A 14,143-nucleotide genomic window follows, 5' to 3' on the forward strand; every position below is an offset into this window, starting at 1 on the left:
AAAGCAGCGGGGCAGGTCCCACAGAGAGCTGCTGGAAGTGTTAAAGCCTCTTCCTCTGAATTTAATGTCAACTTTTCATAAAAGAGCTTTAAAGAACCAAAGAGCTCAAACTTGAGCTTTTGGTGGATGAAAATGATGAAATAGGCCCCACATCTGACTTGTTCTTCTCTTCTAAAGAACATGTCACAGTTTCCACATGATTTGGTAAACATTTTCTACTAGTTTTTTTAGAGTTTTATGATCCTCGTTTCCAGAAAACTGAAATATGTCATTTGTTCATTGCTTTGAACCTTTATTTAGCAGAAAGTAGAATCTGAAGCAGCAACACTCAGTGAAAGCTGTTCTGGAGCCAAAGAAAGACAGAAAGTTTATAGAATCTACAGCAACAGCTTCTGGAGCTTCTCCAAGCAGCAGGTTACCTGCTGACAGGTGAGGGTGTCAGGATTGGGTATAAAAGCAGCTTCCACCAAAGGTTCAGCCTCTCCAACAAGGATGGGTCGTGGCTCACCGCTTTGTGCCAAACTCCATCAGAGAATCATCAATAAGTTCAGGAAATATTCCTCAGAGTCAGACTGGAAAGAACTTTGGTCTTTCAGCATCTACAGAGCAGGATATTGGGAACAGATTCAGGGAGTCTGGGGAAGTCTCAGTGTGGAAAGTTGCTGTGAAACTCACCCACGGCTGCTCAGATGTGTGTTTTATTACTTTGGTTTCAAACTTTAATTTGCTTTAAACGCCAACAACGAGATAAAAAACCCTCAGAAACACAGTTAAAACAGTAAAAAACAATCAAAAACGAGCCCCAGAGTCAGACACAGCAGCAAGAAAAGTGTCACAGGAAGTGAAGAAGAAGAGAAGGAAGTGAAGAAGAAGAGAAGGAAGACAACAGGAAGTGAAGAAGAAGAGAAGGAAGACAACAGGAAGTGAAGAAGAAGAGAAGGAAGACAACAGGAAGTGAAGAAGAAGAGAAGGAAGACAACAGGAAGTGAAGAAGAAGAGAAGGAAGACAACAGGAAGTGAAGAAGAAGAGAAGGAAGACAACAGGAAGTGAAGAAGAAGAGAAGGAAGACAACAGGAAGTGAAGAAGAAGAGAAGGAAGACAAGAATAAACATCAGATGCTGGAGAGATCAGAGGAAAAGATGCAGAGAGAAAGAATTCTTTCTTCTAACATAAGCTCGAACCTTATCGTCTGTTAGCTCCAGTTTTATCTCATTTCACTCAGAAATCTAGTTTTCAGCCTTTCTAAATGTTCTTTCCAATCTCACACTGACACATATCGAATGAGAGAAAAACATTTCATCCTCCTGTTTTGTCTTTTCTGAGCAGGTTTAAGCTGCTTCACTGACCAGTTTCTATGTATTTGGAAAATCAAAAGAAATTAGTTTAATGCAGCAAAACACTCTAAAAGCTGCTGTAGAGTCAAATAAAGACAGAAAGTTTACAGAATCTGCAGCAACAGCTTCTGGAGCTTCTCCAAGCAGCAGGTTACCTGCTGACAGGTGAGGGTGTCAGGATTGGGTATAAAAGCAGCTTCCACCAAAGGTTCAGCCTCTCCAACAAGGATGGGTCGTGGCTCACCGCTTTGGGCCAAACTCCATCAGAGAATCATCAATAAGTTCAGGAAATATTCCTCAGAGTCAGACTGGAAAGAACTTTGGTCTTTCAGCATCTACAGAGCAGGATATTGGGAACAGATTCAGGGAGTCTGGGGAAACCTCAGTGTGGAAAGGCCAAGGACAGAAAGCCCTGTTGGATGAGCTCGGAGCCCTCAGGCAGCACTGCAGGAGAAACCGTCAGGCCACCATGATCCATACAGCCACATGGGCTCAGGAGGAGCTGGGAAAAGCATTTCCACTCAACACAGTCCACGGCTGCATCCAGAAATGTGAGCTGAAGCTGCATCACACCAGGAGGAAGCCATATATCAGCTCTGAGCAGAACCACGGCCCAGTTCTCTGGACTCCAGCTCATCTCAGAGGGACAGAAAGACAGTGGACACGTGTTCTGTGGGCAGATGAGTCCACGTTTCAGCTGCTTCTGGGGAAAACTGCTGAGAAAGAGCATCCAGCTGTTCTCAGAGACAGGTTTCAGCTGCTTTCATCCAGAAATGTGAGCTGAAGCTGTATCACACCAGCAGGAAGCCACCAGGTAGAAATACTACTTTCATTTCACATTTTCCTGCTGTGATAACTTCTTTTTTCTTAAGGCTTCTTTTGTTCTTCTCACAGCTTAAATACGAATAAACCTGAAAATAAAGACTGAAAAAGGATTGTTGTTTTAATCTCTGCATTATTTTCTTCATACAATAAAAGTTATTCATCAGTTTAACTTCTGAGTGTTTTTGCTGCAAATTCTTTTAATGGTGAAAACATTTAAGTTTTACTTTCATTTTAACCTCAGATTTCTCTGATCTATCGGCTTATTGACGGATTATTGATCCATTTATCTTGGTATTTATCGTGTATTTTGTCAGTTTCTGTTCAACATAAAAAACAACGACATAAAAATGTTAAATTAAAACGATGAGACGCAGTCAGACGGCAGGAAGGTCCCAGAATGTTCTGATGGGTTATGGATCCTCTCAGGGACAGATGTGGACAGATGTGGGAATGAAAGGAGCCAGACAACAGTTGAATGATTGCACACGTGTTTATGAAAAAGCATTTAATAGAACACAAAGGCTGGTTACTGAGTAACATATATTACGGTACAGATATAGTTTAAGTACTTGGCTAAATAAAAGTGAATAACGTTGAATTTTTTTCTCTTTTCTTTCGTTTTTTTAAACAAACAACAGAAATATGACAGCTGTCAGACTTTGAATCTAACGTTTGGCTCCAGGTTTTTCATAGTGGCTACAGTCATCACACGTCTGCTTCACAGTCCAACCCGCTGCGGGGGGTCGGGGGTCAGGGGTCGCAGCACCGTGGGCGCTGCAGTGAAGTCGTGACGGGGTCAGAGGAAATACTGAGTGGCGTCCTGCGGAGCGGCAGGACTCCACCGAAGCTGCCGTGTTGCTGCTGATCCAGCTTCATGAAACCGTCCACGCTGCCTCTGTAGTGATTAAAGACCCAGAACTCTGCCGGGCTCATTGCATCCAGCCGGGCTCGACTCCAGATCCCTCGCTTAAAGTGTCTGTGATGGAGAACCGACGGATCAGCCGGTGCACCTCAGAAAGTCCAGTTGGTTTAGTCAGAACCATGAGAGCTGCCGGTCCAGCCCGAGGCTGCAGGAGGAGGTCGGGTCCGAGCGTGTTCAGGTCCGGGGGGTCGGGTCCGAACACGTGTTCAGGTCCCGGGGGGTCGGGTCCGAACACATGGGGCGTGTTCAGGTCCGGGGGGTCGGGTCCGAACACGTGGGGCGTGTTCAGGTCCGGGGGGTCGGGTCCGAACACGTGGGGCGTGTTCAGGTCCGGGGGGTCGGGTCCGAACACGTGGGGCGTGTTCAGGTCCGGGGGGTCGGGTCCGAACACGTGTTCAGGTCCGGGGGGTCGGGTCCGAGCGTGTGGGCGTGTTCAGGTCCAGTTTTGCGTTCAGGTGAACCGAGGAGATCACAGCCTACATGACCTATGACATCATGACCTTTACAGCTAAATGCAGGAAGAAGTTTCCACCCTCAGGGAAATCCAACTCGTTTTATTCTGTTTCTGACTCTAAACGACTTTAAGTGCCTTAAAACTTTATATAAATGTAAAAATGATGTTTTTAGAGCTTCCCTTTAGCTGTTTTCATTTCATGAATCATGTGTCACATAGTTAGAGTGTGTGTGTGTGAGAGTGTGTGTGTGAGTGTGTGTGTGAGAGTGTGTGTGAGGAAGTATTTTTTTTCCAAGTCCAAGTAAAGTCTCAAGTCTTTGAGGACCAATAAGAAGTCGAGTCTGAAATGGCTGAAATGATCGTTTCATCAGACACATTCGGTCCAGATGAGACTTTGCTGCATGTTCTGAATTATCAATCGATGCAACATCATGATACGCTGCAGGATCTAAACCGATCGGTTACTTAAGAGGACTGTTTCAATCCAAAGGGAAGAAACGCCATGAAAGCTTGAAGTATAGAAATGTGTTTGGAAATGTGTGTGCTTGCTGTGCACCACAGGATACATCAACAGACTTATTAATAACTGGCTGTGCAGCCTGAACTTCTCATGCAAAACATTCTATCAGATTGTAAAAGTAGGCTATTTTAAAACAGCAGTTAGATTAACGTTAAGCTACATCCACGTAGACTTAGCTTAAAGATTAATCTGCTAACTGTTAAACTAAGCTACTTAACTACAGTCCTTCCCCAATTTCACAGGCTGCTGCAGATAAATCAGCAGCGCTGTGAAGTGAACAACGAAGCTATGATCTGCGTATGGTTTACAGTTTACTTTGATTAGCTTGCTAGCTGTCGCTAAGTTTCCCTTCTGCTGACCGTGTTTCAGGTGCCTGATGAAGCTGGCATAATCCATCCTGATACCACACACCGGCCGCTTGTTTTGTCTTGTTGTCTGCGTGAACGCTTTCTAACCAAAGACATGGATCCAGGTGAGCGTTGCCACGGTTACGTAGTAGTTTTGATATCAGAGGCTGTGTGTGTGCGTGAGGCGACGCTCAGCCTGCCGTCAGCCTTCATACATCAGAACTAATTAAATAAAGACAATTTCATGAAATGAAAACTGTTTACCAGTCCAAGTCAAACCTCGAGTCCCAGTCAAACCTCGAGTCCCAGTCAAACCTCGATTCCGAGTCAAGCCTGGAGTCCGAGTCAAGCCTGGAGTCCGAGTCAAGCCTCGAGTCCGAGTTAAGCCTCGAGTCCGAGTCAAACCTCGATTCCGAGTCAAACCTCGAGTCCGTGTCAAACCTCGAGTCAGACTCAAACCTCGAGTCCCAGTCAAGCCTCGAGTCCGAGTCAAACCTCGAGTCCGAGTCAAGCCTCGAGTCCGAGTTAAACCTCGAGTCAGACTCAAACCTCGATTCCGAGTCAAACCTCGAGTCCGAGTCAAACCTCGAGTCAGACTCAAACCTCGAGTCCCAGTCAAGCCTCGAGTCCGAGTCAAACCTCGAGTCCGAGTCAAACCTCGAGTCCGAGTCAAGCCTCGAGTCCGAGTCAAACCTCGAGTCAGACTCAAACCTCGAGTCCCAGTCAAGCCTCGAGTCCGAGTCAAACCTCGAGTCCGAGTCAAACCTCGAGTCCGAGTCAAACCTCGAGTCCCAGTCAAGCCTCGAGTCTTTGTTTGTGTGACTTAAGAGGCGTGTGAGTGTGTGTCTGTGTGTGTGTGTGTGTGTGTGTGTGTGAGTGTGTGTGTGTGTGTGTGTGAGTGAGTGTGTGTGTGTGTGTGTGTGTGTGAGTGTGTGTGTGTGTGAGAGTGTGTGTGTGTGTGTGTGTGTGCTGCTTCAGTTTACGCGAGGCAGCCGGTGACGCTGTGACCTTCAACCAGGAAGCTCTGGCAGGTTTGGCAGCTCCTCCCGGCTCACCTGAGGGCTTCTTTTGGAAGTAACTGCACTCTGAACAAGGTCAGCATTTACCTGCTGCCACCTTCAGGGTTTGACCCCTCGTCATCTTCTGCTAAACTTTGACCTCTCTGGGAAATGTCACGAGGTGAAGGGACGATGGAAGGAGGAAGCACATCGAGCACTAAACTTAACAGGTTAAAGTGTTTATAACTGATGCCTAAAACATCATGACCAGGGCCGGTCGTTTCAAAGCTAAAAGGCCGCCGTCCTTTTATTTATGAATCAGTCAGTTCAGCTGGATGGAAATGATCAAGAGAAGCTCGGATTTGTCTCCTTTCTTTCAAAAAAGGACGGTCCAATGTTTCCTAAAGGAGATAAAATCACGTGACCGGCTGCATCATTTCACTCGGTGAGGGTTGGAGCCTAGTGGCTGTTAGTGGTATTGCACGTTAAGGCACTTCCGTGTCAGCCTCACGTCTGACGGTGAAGAACTGCATCCTTTTTTTTATCAGTCTGTGGGAACAAAGGAGGAAATCTGGGCTTTAAAACCCTTTTAAGTGTTTCCAGCAGAACCTGAGAGCGGGAAACAGGAAGAAACATCTTTTCACGTGCTCCTGCTCGCCCTGAGCAGGCTCTGAAACGTTTCCTTCCTGATCGCTTTACCTCGTGTCTCCTGAGTGTTTCCTGGCTTCAGAAGAATGAGCAGACGGCGTGCGGCGGGGGGGGGTTTGGCGTCCGCATCATTCAACGGTCCCGCAGCTTTGGTCATCAGTTAGTTGCAGGATGAGCAAAGACAGCGAGGCTCAGAGTCTGAGGGGCGCTTTGCACACTGGGAAATAATCTCAATAACGGTCCGTTTATACTGCATACAGATGGAGGCGTGCACGGTGCAACGTGCACGGTGCAACGTGCACGTGTCGGGTTTCAAGAGCCGAAGCAGATCAGCACATTACAAAAGATAAATATACACTTAAGCAGTTCATTTAAAAGACACAGATGAGTTCATCTGGGATGATGCTCATCTGAAGGCACAGCTGTTTATTCCACAGATTCCTTCCAGAGCTCAGAGTGATGGCGTCAAACTCCGGTTTCCCTTATAAAAACGTCTTTGGTTGCCTCCGTCCAGCCGGCGGCGGCGGCTGCTTCCAGGTAAACGCACTTGTGAATTTATACTTCATTCTTATCAAGGTGTATCTTTGCTAAAGCAGCAGCTGAAAGCAGAGCAGACAGCGGATATGGTACACAGGGATATAATGTGTGGTAATAAGACAACGTAAGCGGCGTGGAAAAGCACCGATTCAGGCCAACTATACTGGATCTGAGCGGCGCGGCGGCGGCGCTACTCCATCAGGTACGCAGCGACGTCCAGAGCCGGAGCCACAAAGCCTCGGTTGGTCTGAGGGGAGACAGAAAATACAGAGTTTACCTGTGTGTGTGTGTGAGGTTTACCTGTGTGTGTGTGTGAGAGGTTTACCTGTGTGTGTGTGAGGTTTACCTGTGTGTGTGTGAGGTTTACCTGTGTGTGTGTGAGGTTTACCTGTGTGTGTGTGTGTGAGGTTTACCTGTGTGTGTGTGAGGTTTACCTGTGTGTGTGAGGTTTACCTGTGTGTGTGTGTGAGGTTTACCTGTGTGTGTGTGTGTGTGAGGTTTACCTGTGTGTGTGTGTGAGGTTTACCTGTGTGTGTGTGAGGTTTACCTGTGTGTGTGTGTGAGGTTTACCTGTGTGTGTGTGTGTGTGAGGTTTACCTGTGTGTGTGTGTGAGGTTTACCTGTGTGTGTGTGAGGTTTACCTGTGTGTGTGTGTGAGGTTTACCTGTGTGTGTGTGTGTGTGAGGTTTACCTGTGTGTGTGTGAGGTTTACCTGTGTGTGTGTGAGGTTTACCTGTGTGTGTGTGTGAGGTTTACCTGTGTGTGTGTGAGGTTTACCTGTGTGTGTGTGAGGTTTACCTGTGTGTGTGTGTGAGGTTTACCTGTGTGTGTGTGAGGTTTACCTGTGTGTGTGTGTGTGTGAGGTTTACCTGTGTGTGTGTGAGGTTTACCTGTGTGTGTGTGTGAGGTTTACCTGTGTGTGTGTGTGAGGTTTACCTGTGTGTGTGTGTGAGGTTTACCTGTGTGTGTGTGAGGTTTACCTGTGTGTGTGTGTGAGGTTTACCTGTGTGTGTGTGTGTGAGGTTTACCTGTGTGTGTGTGTGAGGTTTACCTGTGTGTGTGTGTGAGGTTTACCTGTGTGTGTGTGAGGTTTACCTGTGTGTGTGTGAGGTTTACCTGTGTGTGTGTGTGAGGTTTACCTGTGTGTGTGTGAGGTTTACCTGTGTGTGTGTGTGTGAGGTTTACCTGTGTGTGTGAGGTTTACCTGTGTGTGTGTGTGTGAGGTTTACCTGTGTGTGTGTGTGAGGTTTACCTGTGTGTGTGTGTGAGGTTTACCTGTGTGTGTGTGAGGTTTACCTGTGTGTGTGTGAGGTTTACCTGTGTGTGTGTGTGTGAGGTTTACCTGTGTGTGTGTGTGAGGTTTACCTGTGTGTGTGTGTGAGGTTTACCTGTGTGTGTGTGTGAGGTTTACCTGTGTGTGTGTGTGAGAGGTTTACCTGTGTGTGTGTGAGGTTTACCTGTGTGTGTGTGAGGTTTACCTGTGTGTGTGTGAGGTTTACCTGTGTGTGTGTGTGAGGTTTACCTGTGTGTGTGTGAGGTTTACCTGTGTGTGTGAGGTTTACCTGTGTGTGTGTGTGAGGTTTACCTGTGTGTGTGTGTGTGTGAGGTTTACCTGTGTGTGTGTGTGAGGTTTACCTGTGTGTGTGTGAGGTTTACCTGTGTGTGTGTGTGAGGTTTACCTGTGTGTGTGTGTGTGTGAGGTTTACCTGTGTGTGTGTGTGAGGTTTACCTGTGTGTGTGTGAGGTTTACCTGTGTGTGTGTGTGAGGTTTACCTGTGTGTGTGTGTGTGTGAGGTTTACCTGTGTGTGTGTGAGGTTTACCTGTGTGTGTGTGTGAGGTTTACCTGTGTGTGTGTGAGGTTTACCTGTGTGTGTGTGAGGTTTACCTGTGTGTGTGTGTGAGGTTTACCTGTGTGTGTGTGAGGTTTACCTGTGTGTGTGTGTGTGTGTGAGGTTTACCTGTGTGTGTGTGAGGTTTACCTGTGTGTGTGTGTGAGGTTTACCTGTGTGTGTGTGTGAGGTTTACCTGTGTGTGTGTGTGAGGTTTACCTGTGTGTGTGTGAGGTTTACCTGTGTGTGTGTGTGAGGTTTACCTGTGTGTGTGTGTGTGAGGTTTACCTGTGTGTGTGTGTGAGGTTTACCTGTGTGTGTGTGTGAGGTTTACCTGTGTGTGTGTGAGGTTTACCTGTGTGTGTGTGAGGTTTACCTGTGTGTGTGTGAGGTTTACCTGTGTGTGTGAGGTTTACCTGTGTGTGTGTGTGAGGTTTACCTGTGTGTGTGTGTGTGTGAGGTTTACCTGTGTGTGTGTGTGAGGTTTACCTGTGTGTGTGTGAGGTTTACCTGTGTGTGTGTGTGAGGTTTACCTGTGTGTGTGTGTGTGTGAGGTTTACCTGTGTGTGTGTGTGAGGTTTACCTGTGTGTGTGTGAGGTTTACCTGTGTGTGTGTGTGAGGTTTACCTGTGTGTGTGTGTGTGTGAGGTTTACCTGTGTGTGTGTGAGGTTTACCTGTGTGTGTGTGAGGTTTACCTGTGTGTGTGTGTGAGGTTTACCTGTGTGTGTGTGAGGTTTACCTGTGTGTGTGTGAGGTTTACCTGTGTGTGTGTGTGAGGTTTACCTGTGTGTGTGTGAGGTTTACCTGTGTGTGTGTGTGTGTGAGGTTTACCTGTGTGTGTGTGAGGTTTACCTGTGTGTGTGTGTGAGGTTTACCTGTGTGTGTGTGTGAGGTTTACCTGTGTGTGTGTGTGAGGTTTACCTGTGTGTGTGTGAGGTTTACCTGTGTGTGTGTGTGAGGTTTACCTGTGTGTGTGTGTGTGAGGTTTACCTGTGTGTGTGTGTGAGGTTTACCTGTGTGTGTGTGTGAGGTTTACCTGTGTGTGTGTGAGGTTTACCTGTGTGTGTGTGAGGTTTACCTGTGTGTGTGTGTGAGGTTTACCTGTGTGTGTGTGAGGTTTACCTGTGTGTGTGTGTGTGAGGTTTACCTGTGTGTGTGAGGTTTACCTGTGTGTGTGTGTGTGAGGTTTACCTGTGTGTGTGTGTGAGGTTTACCTGTGTGTGTGTGTGAGGTTTACCTGTGTGTGTGTGAGGTTTACCTGTGTGTGTGTGAGGTTTACCTGTGTGTGTGTGTGTGAGGTTTACCTGTGTGTGTGTGTGAGGTTTACCTGTGTGTGTGTGTGAGGTTTACCTGTGTGTGTGTGTGAGGTTTACCTGTGTGTGTGTGTGTGAGGTTTACCTGTGTGTGTGTGTGAGGTTTACCTGTGTGTGTGTGTGAGGTTTACCTGTGTGTGTGTGTGTGAGGTTTACCTGTGTGTGTGTGTGTGAGGTTTACCTGTGTGTGTGTGTGAGGTTTACCTGTGTGTGTGTGTGTGAGGTTTACCTGTGTGTGTGTGTGAGGTTTACCTGTGTGTGTGTGTGAGGTTTACCTGTGTGTGTGTGAGGTTTACCTGTGTGTGTGTGTGTGAGGTTTACCTGTGTGTGTGTGTGAGGTTTACCTGTGTGTGTGTGTGAGGTTTACCTGTGTGTGTGTGTGAGGTTTACCTGTGTGTGTGTGTGAGGTTTACCTGTGTGTGTGTGAGGTTTACCTGTGTGTGTGTGAGGTTTACCTGTGTGTGTGTGTGAGGTTTACCTGTGTGTGTGTGAGGTTTACCTGTGTGTGTGTGTGTGTGAGGTTTACCTGTGTGTGTGTGTGTGAGGTTTACCTGTGTGTGTGTGAGGTTTACCTGTGTGTGTGTGTGTGAGGTTTACCTGTGTGTGTGTGTGAGGTTTACCTGTGTGTGTGTGAGGTTTACCTGTGTGTGTGTGTGAGGTTTACCTGTGTGTGTGTGAGGTTTACCTGTGTGTGTGTGTGAGGTTTACCTGTGTGTGTGTGTGAGGTTTACCTGTGTGTGTGTGTGTGAGGTTTACCTGTGTGTGTGTGTGAGGTTTACCTGTGTGTGTGTGTGAGGTTTACCTGTGTGTGTGTGTGTGTGAGGTTTACCTGTGTGTGTGTGTGAGGTTTACCTGTGTGTGTGTGTGAGGTTTACCTGTGTGAGGTTTACCTGTGTGTGTGTGTGTGAGGTTTACCTGTGTGTGTGTGAGGTTTACCTGTGTGTGTGTGTGAGGTTTACCTGTGTGTGTGTGAGGTTTACCTGTGTGTGTGTGAGGTTTACCTGTGTGTGTGTGTGAGGTTTACCTGTGTGTGTGTGTGAGGTTTACCTGTGTGTGTGTGTGAGGTTTACCTGTGTGTGTGTGTGAGGTTTACCTGTGTGTGTGTGAGGTTTACCTGTGTGTGTGTGTGAGGTTTACCTGTGTGTGTGTGTGAGGTTTACCTGTGTGTGTGTGTGAGGTTTACCTGTGTGTGTGTGTGAGGTTTACCTGTGTGTGTGTGAGGTTTACCTGTGTGTGTGTGAGGTTTACCTGTGTGTGTGTGTGTGAGGTTTACCTGTGTGTGTGTGTGTGAGGTTTACCTGTGTGTGTGTGTGAGGTTTACCTGTGTGTGTGTGTGTGAGGTTTACCTGTGTGTGTGTGTGTGAGGTTTACCTGTGTGTGTGTGTGAGGTTTACCTGTGTGTGTGTGTTGTTGTCCAGGTAGTGCTGAATGTTGCGTGGGTGCTCTGTAGACGCCATCCCGGGCGCCGCAGTCAGACGGCCGATGTTGGCGTTCTCTGGGATGATGGCTGCTCCCCCCCCAGACTCGCTGCGACTCCACTGAGAGAAGCCGGGCCCCTGAGGACTCTGATCCAGAGACACGTTGGCGCCGCTGATGCCCGCGGCGAAGCTCTGCTCGTACATGCAGCTGCTCTGAGCGGCGGCCTGAGGGGCGGCGTGACCCCCCCGCTCAGCGTGGTTCAGTCTGGGGACGTCCTGCGGCCAGAATCCAGCATATGGGAATGTTTGGCTCTCTGGGTTTGGGCCCTGGAAGGCAGGCAGCGTCTCATGTCCGTTCTGCAGGACGCCGGCGTGCGGCGGCTGGCTCTGAGGCCACTGCTGGAGCGAGCCGTTCAGGAGCCGATTCTCCTGAAGGGGTGGAGTCGGGAAGCCAGCGGGGACCGTAGACGTGCTCGGGGAGCTAAAGTCTCTGCGAGGACCCGAGGGGCGCAGAATGTCAGCGACGGCTGGAGCTGCACTGGCTGGTTGAGCAGAGCTCTGCAGCAGCTGGTTTGGCTGCTGGACACGAACAGAACCGGCCTGAGGGCGGCCCGTGGGCCTCAGCGATGGCTGCTGGCAGGGCTGGAAAGTGGTGAAATCAGCTGATATGTTCGGAACCGTGAGCTCTGGCAGCTCTATGGACGGGCTGAAGATGTCCTGCAGCTGCAGCTGCTGCAGCGGCGGCAGGCCGCCGTCAGCCTGACCCATCGACTCTGGAGTTTGGGGGGAGGGTTTGACCAGGCTTTGCCCTCGAGTCACGGCTCCACCGGCCGCGACCTGCTGCTGCTGAGCGTAAAGGCCGTTCGCCGGGGAGAAAGCGTGATCAGAAGCTAGAGTCTGGAAGAGCTGCGGCTCGCACAGGTCGGCGGACGGGAAGCTGTCGATGCCCGAGAGGCAGCCGGCGGAAACGTTGCTCAGACAGTCCTCCCCCTTCTCCTGGAAAAACGTATCAATATAGTCTAAAATGTCGTTTGTGAAGATGCTGTCCAGCTCGGATCCCACGCTCCTCTGCCGATCTTCGCCGTGACTGAATCTCTTGATGGCATTTTCCCACTCCATCAGCTCCGCATCGTCCATTTCCAGATGATCCAAAACCGCATCAAAGTCACCGTTCCGTGTGCATTTCTCCAGGCTGTCGAGAAAAGCCACGGTGGACTGCTTGGCCTCATCCTTCACCACCACGGGCTCACCTGCTGGGGCCGCTGCCTCGCTCTCCTGCCACGAGTCGCTGGCAAAACTGACCAAGGCGCGGCTGTCCATGAACACCTGATCCACGGGCAGCGGAGAGTCCGCCGCCTGCGTGTAGACGCTCTGATCCTGAACCAAGAAGCAGTCCAGCAGAGAGCTGGGCATCGTGTCCTTCTTCATGTCTTTGCCGCTGGACGTTTTGTTGGACTCGAACTGCGTGACGCCGATGGTGGGGCCCGTGTCGTAGAGGATGGCCTCCCCCGTGGCGCAGCTGAAGGGCAGCTGCAGCCTGCGCTGCTGCAGACATTCCTCGCCCTCAGCGTTCCTGCAACACAGTCAACATCACGCGTTACATCATGGTCATCTCCCGCCTTCACTACTGCAACGCTCTCCTAACTGCTCTCCTAACTGGTTTCCTAACTGCTCTCCTAACTGGTTTCCTAACTGGTTTCCTAACTGGTCTCCTAACTGGTCTCCTAACTGGTCTCCTAACTGGTTTCCTAACTGGTCTCCTAACTGGTCTCCTAACTGGTTTCCTAACTGGTCTCCTAACTGGTTTCCTAACTGGTCTCATAACTGGTCTCCTAACTGCTCTCCTAACTGGTTTCCTAACTGCTCTCCTAACTGGTTTCCTAACTGGTTTCCTAACTGGTTTCCTAACTGGTCTCCTAACTGGTCTCCTAACTGGTCTCCTAACTGGTTTCCTAACTGCTCTCCTAACTGGTTTCCTAACTGGTTTCCTAACTGGTCTCCTAACTGGTCTCCTAACTGGTCTCCTAACTGGTTTCCTAACTGGTCTCCTAACTGGTCTCCTAACTGGTTTCCTAACTGGTCTCCTAACTGGTTTCCTAACTGGTCTCCTAACTGCTCTCCTAACTGCTCTCCTAACTGGTTTCCTAACTGGTTTCCTAACTGGTCTCCTAACTGGTCTCCTAACTGGTTTCCTAACTGGTCTCCTAACTGGTCTCCTAACTGGTTTCCTAACTGGTCTCCTAACTGGTCTCCTAACTGGTCTCCTAACTGGTTTCCTAACTGGTCTCCTAACTGGTCTCCTAACTGCTCTCCTAACTGGTTTCCTAACTGCTCTCCTAACTGGTTTCCTAACTGGTCTCCTAACTGGTCTCCTAACTGGTCTCCTAACTGGTTTCCTAACTGGTTTCCTAACTGGTTTCCTAACTGGTCTCCTAACTGGTCTCCTAACTGGTTTCCTAACTGGTCTCCTAACTGGTTTCCTAACTGGTCTCCTAACTGCTCTCCTAACTGGTCTCCTAACTGCTCTCCTAACTGCTCTCCTAACTGGTTTCCTAACTGGTTTCCTAACTGGTCTCCTAACTGGTTTCCTAACTGGTCTCCTAACTGGTCTCCTAACTGGTTTCCTAACTGGTCTCCTAACTGGTTTCCTAACTGGTCTCCTAACTGGTCTCCTAACTGGTTTCCTAACTGGTCTCCTAACTGGTCTCCTAACTGGTTTCCTAACTGGTCTCCTAACTGGTTTCCTAACTGGTCTGCTAACTGGTTTCCTAACTGGTCTCCTAACTGGTTTCCTAACTGGTCTGCTAACTGGTCTCCTCTGGTTTCCTAACTGGTCTGCTAACTGGTCTCCTAACTGGTTTCCTAACTGGTCTGCTAACTGGTCTCCTAACTGGTTTCCTAACTGGTTTCCTAACTGGTTTCCTAACTGGTTTCCTAACTGGTCTCCTAACTGGTTTCCTAACTGGTCTCCTAACTGGTCTCCTAACTGGTCTCC

The 14,143-nt window shown here is 48.8% G+C and overlaps 1 protein-coding gene across 1 annotated transcript in view; it reads right to left on the minus strand.

Moving 5' to 3' along the window:
- Window positions 1-2,631: 2,631 nt before the first annotated feature.
- LOC140319797 (aryl hydrocarbon receptor-like) overlaps window positions 2,632-14,143 on the minus strand; it is a 42,521-nt gene continuing 31,009 nt past the window's right edge. The window contains exons 10-11 of the mRNA XM_072397585.1: window positions 11,125-12,721; window positions 2,632-6,833 (exon numbers count right to left, since the gene is read on the minus strand). Of these exons, the coding sequence (XP_072253686.1) occupies window positions 6,777-6,833; window positions 11,125-12,721 (1,654 nt within the window). The 3' untranslated portion in view covers window positions 2,632-6,776. The remainder of the gene's footprint in view (window positions 6,834-11,124; window positions 12,722-14,143) is intronic.

The sequence above is a fragment of the Leuresthes tenuis genome, unplaced genomic scaffold (assembly GCF_036924035.1).
Source record: "Leuresthes tenuis unplaced genomic scaffold, fLeuTen1.0.hap1 SCAF_12, whole genome shotgun sequence".
Lineage (NCBI taxonomy): Eukaryota > Metazoa > Chordata > Actinopteri > Atheriniformes > Atherinopsidae > Leuresthes > Leuresthes tenuis.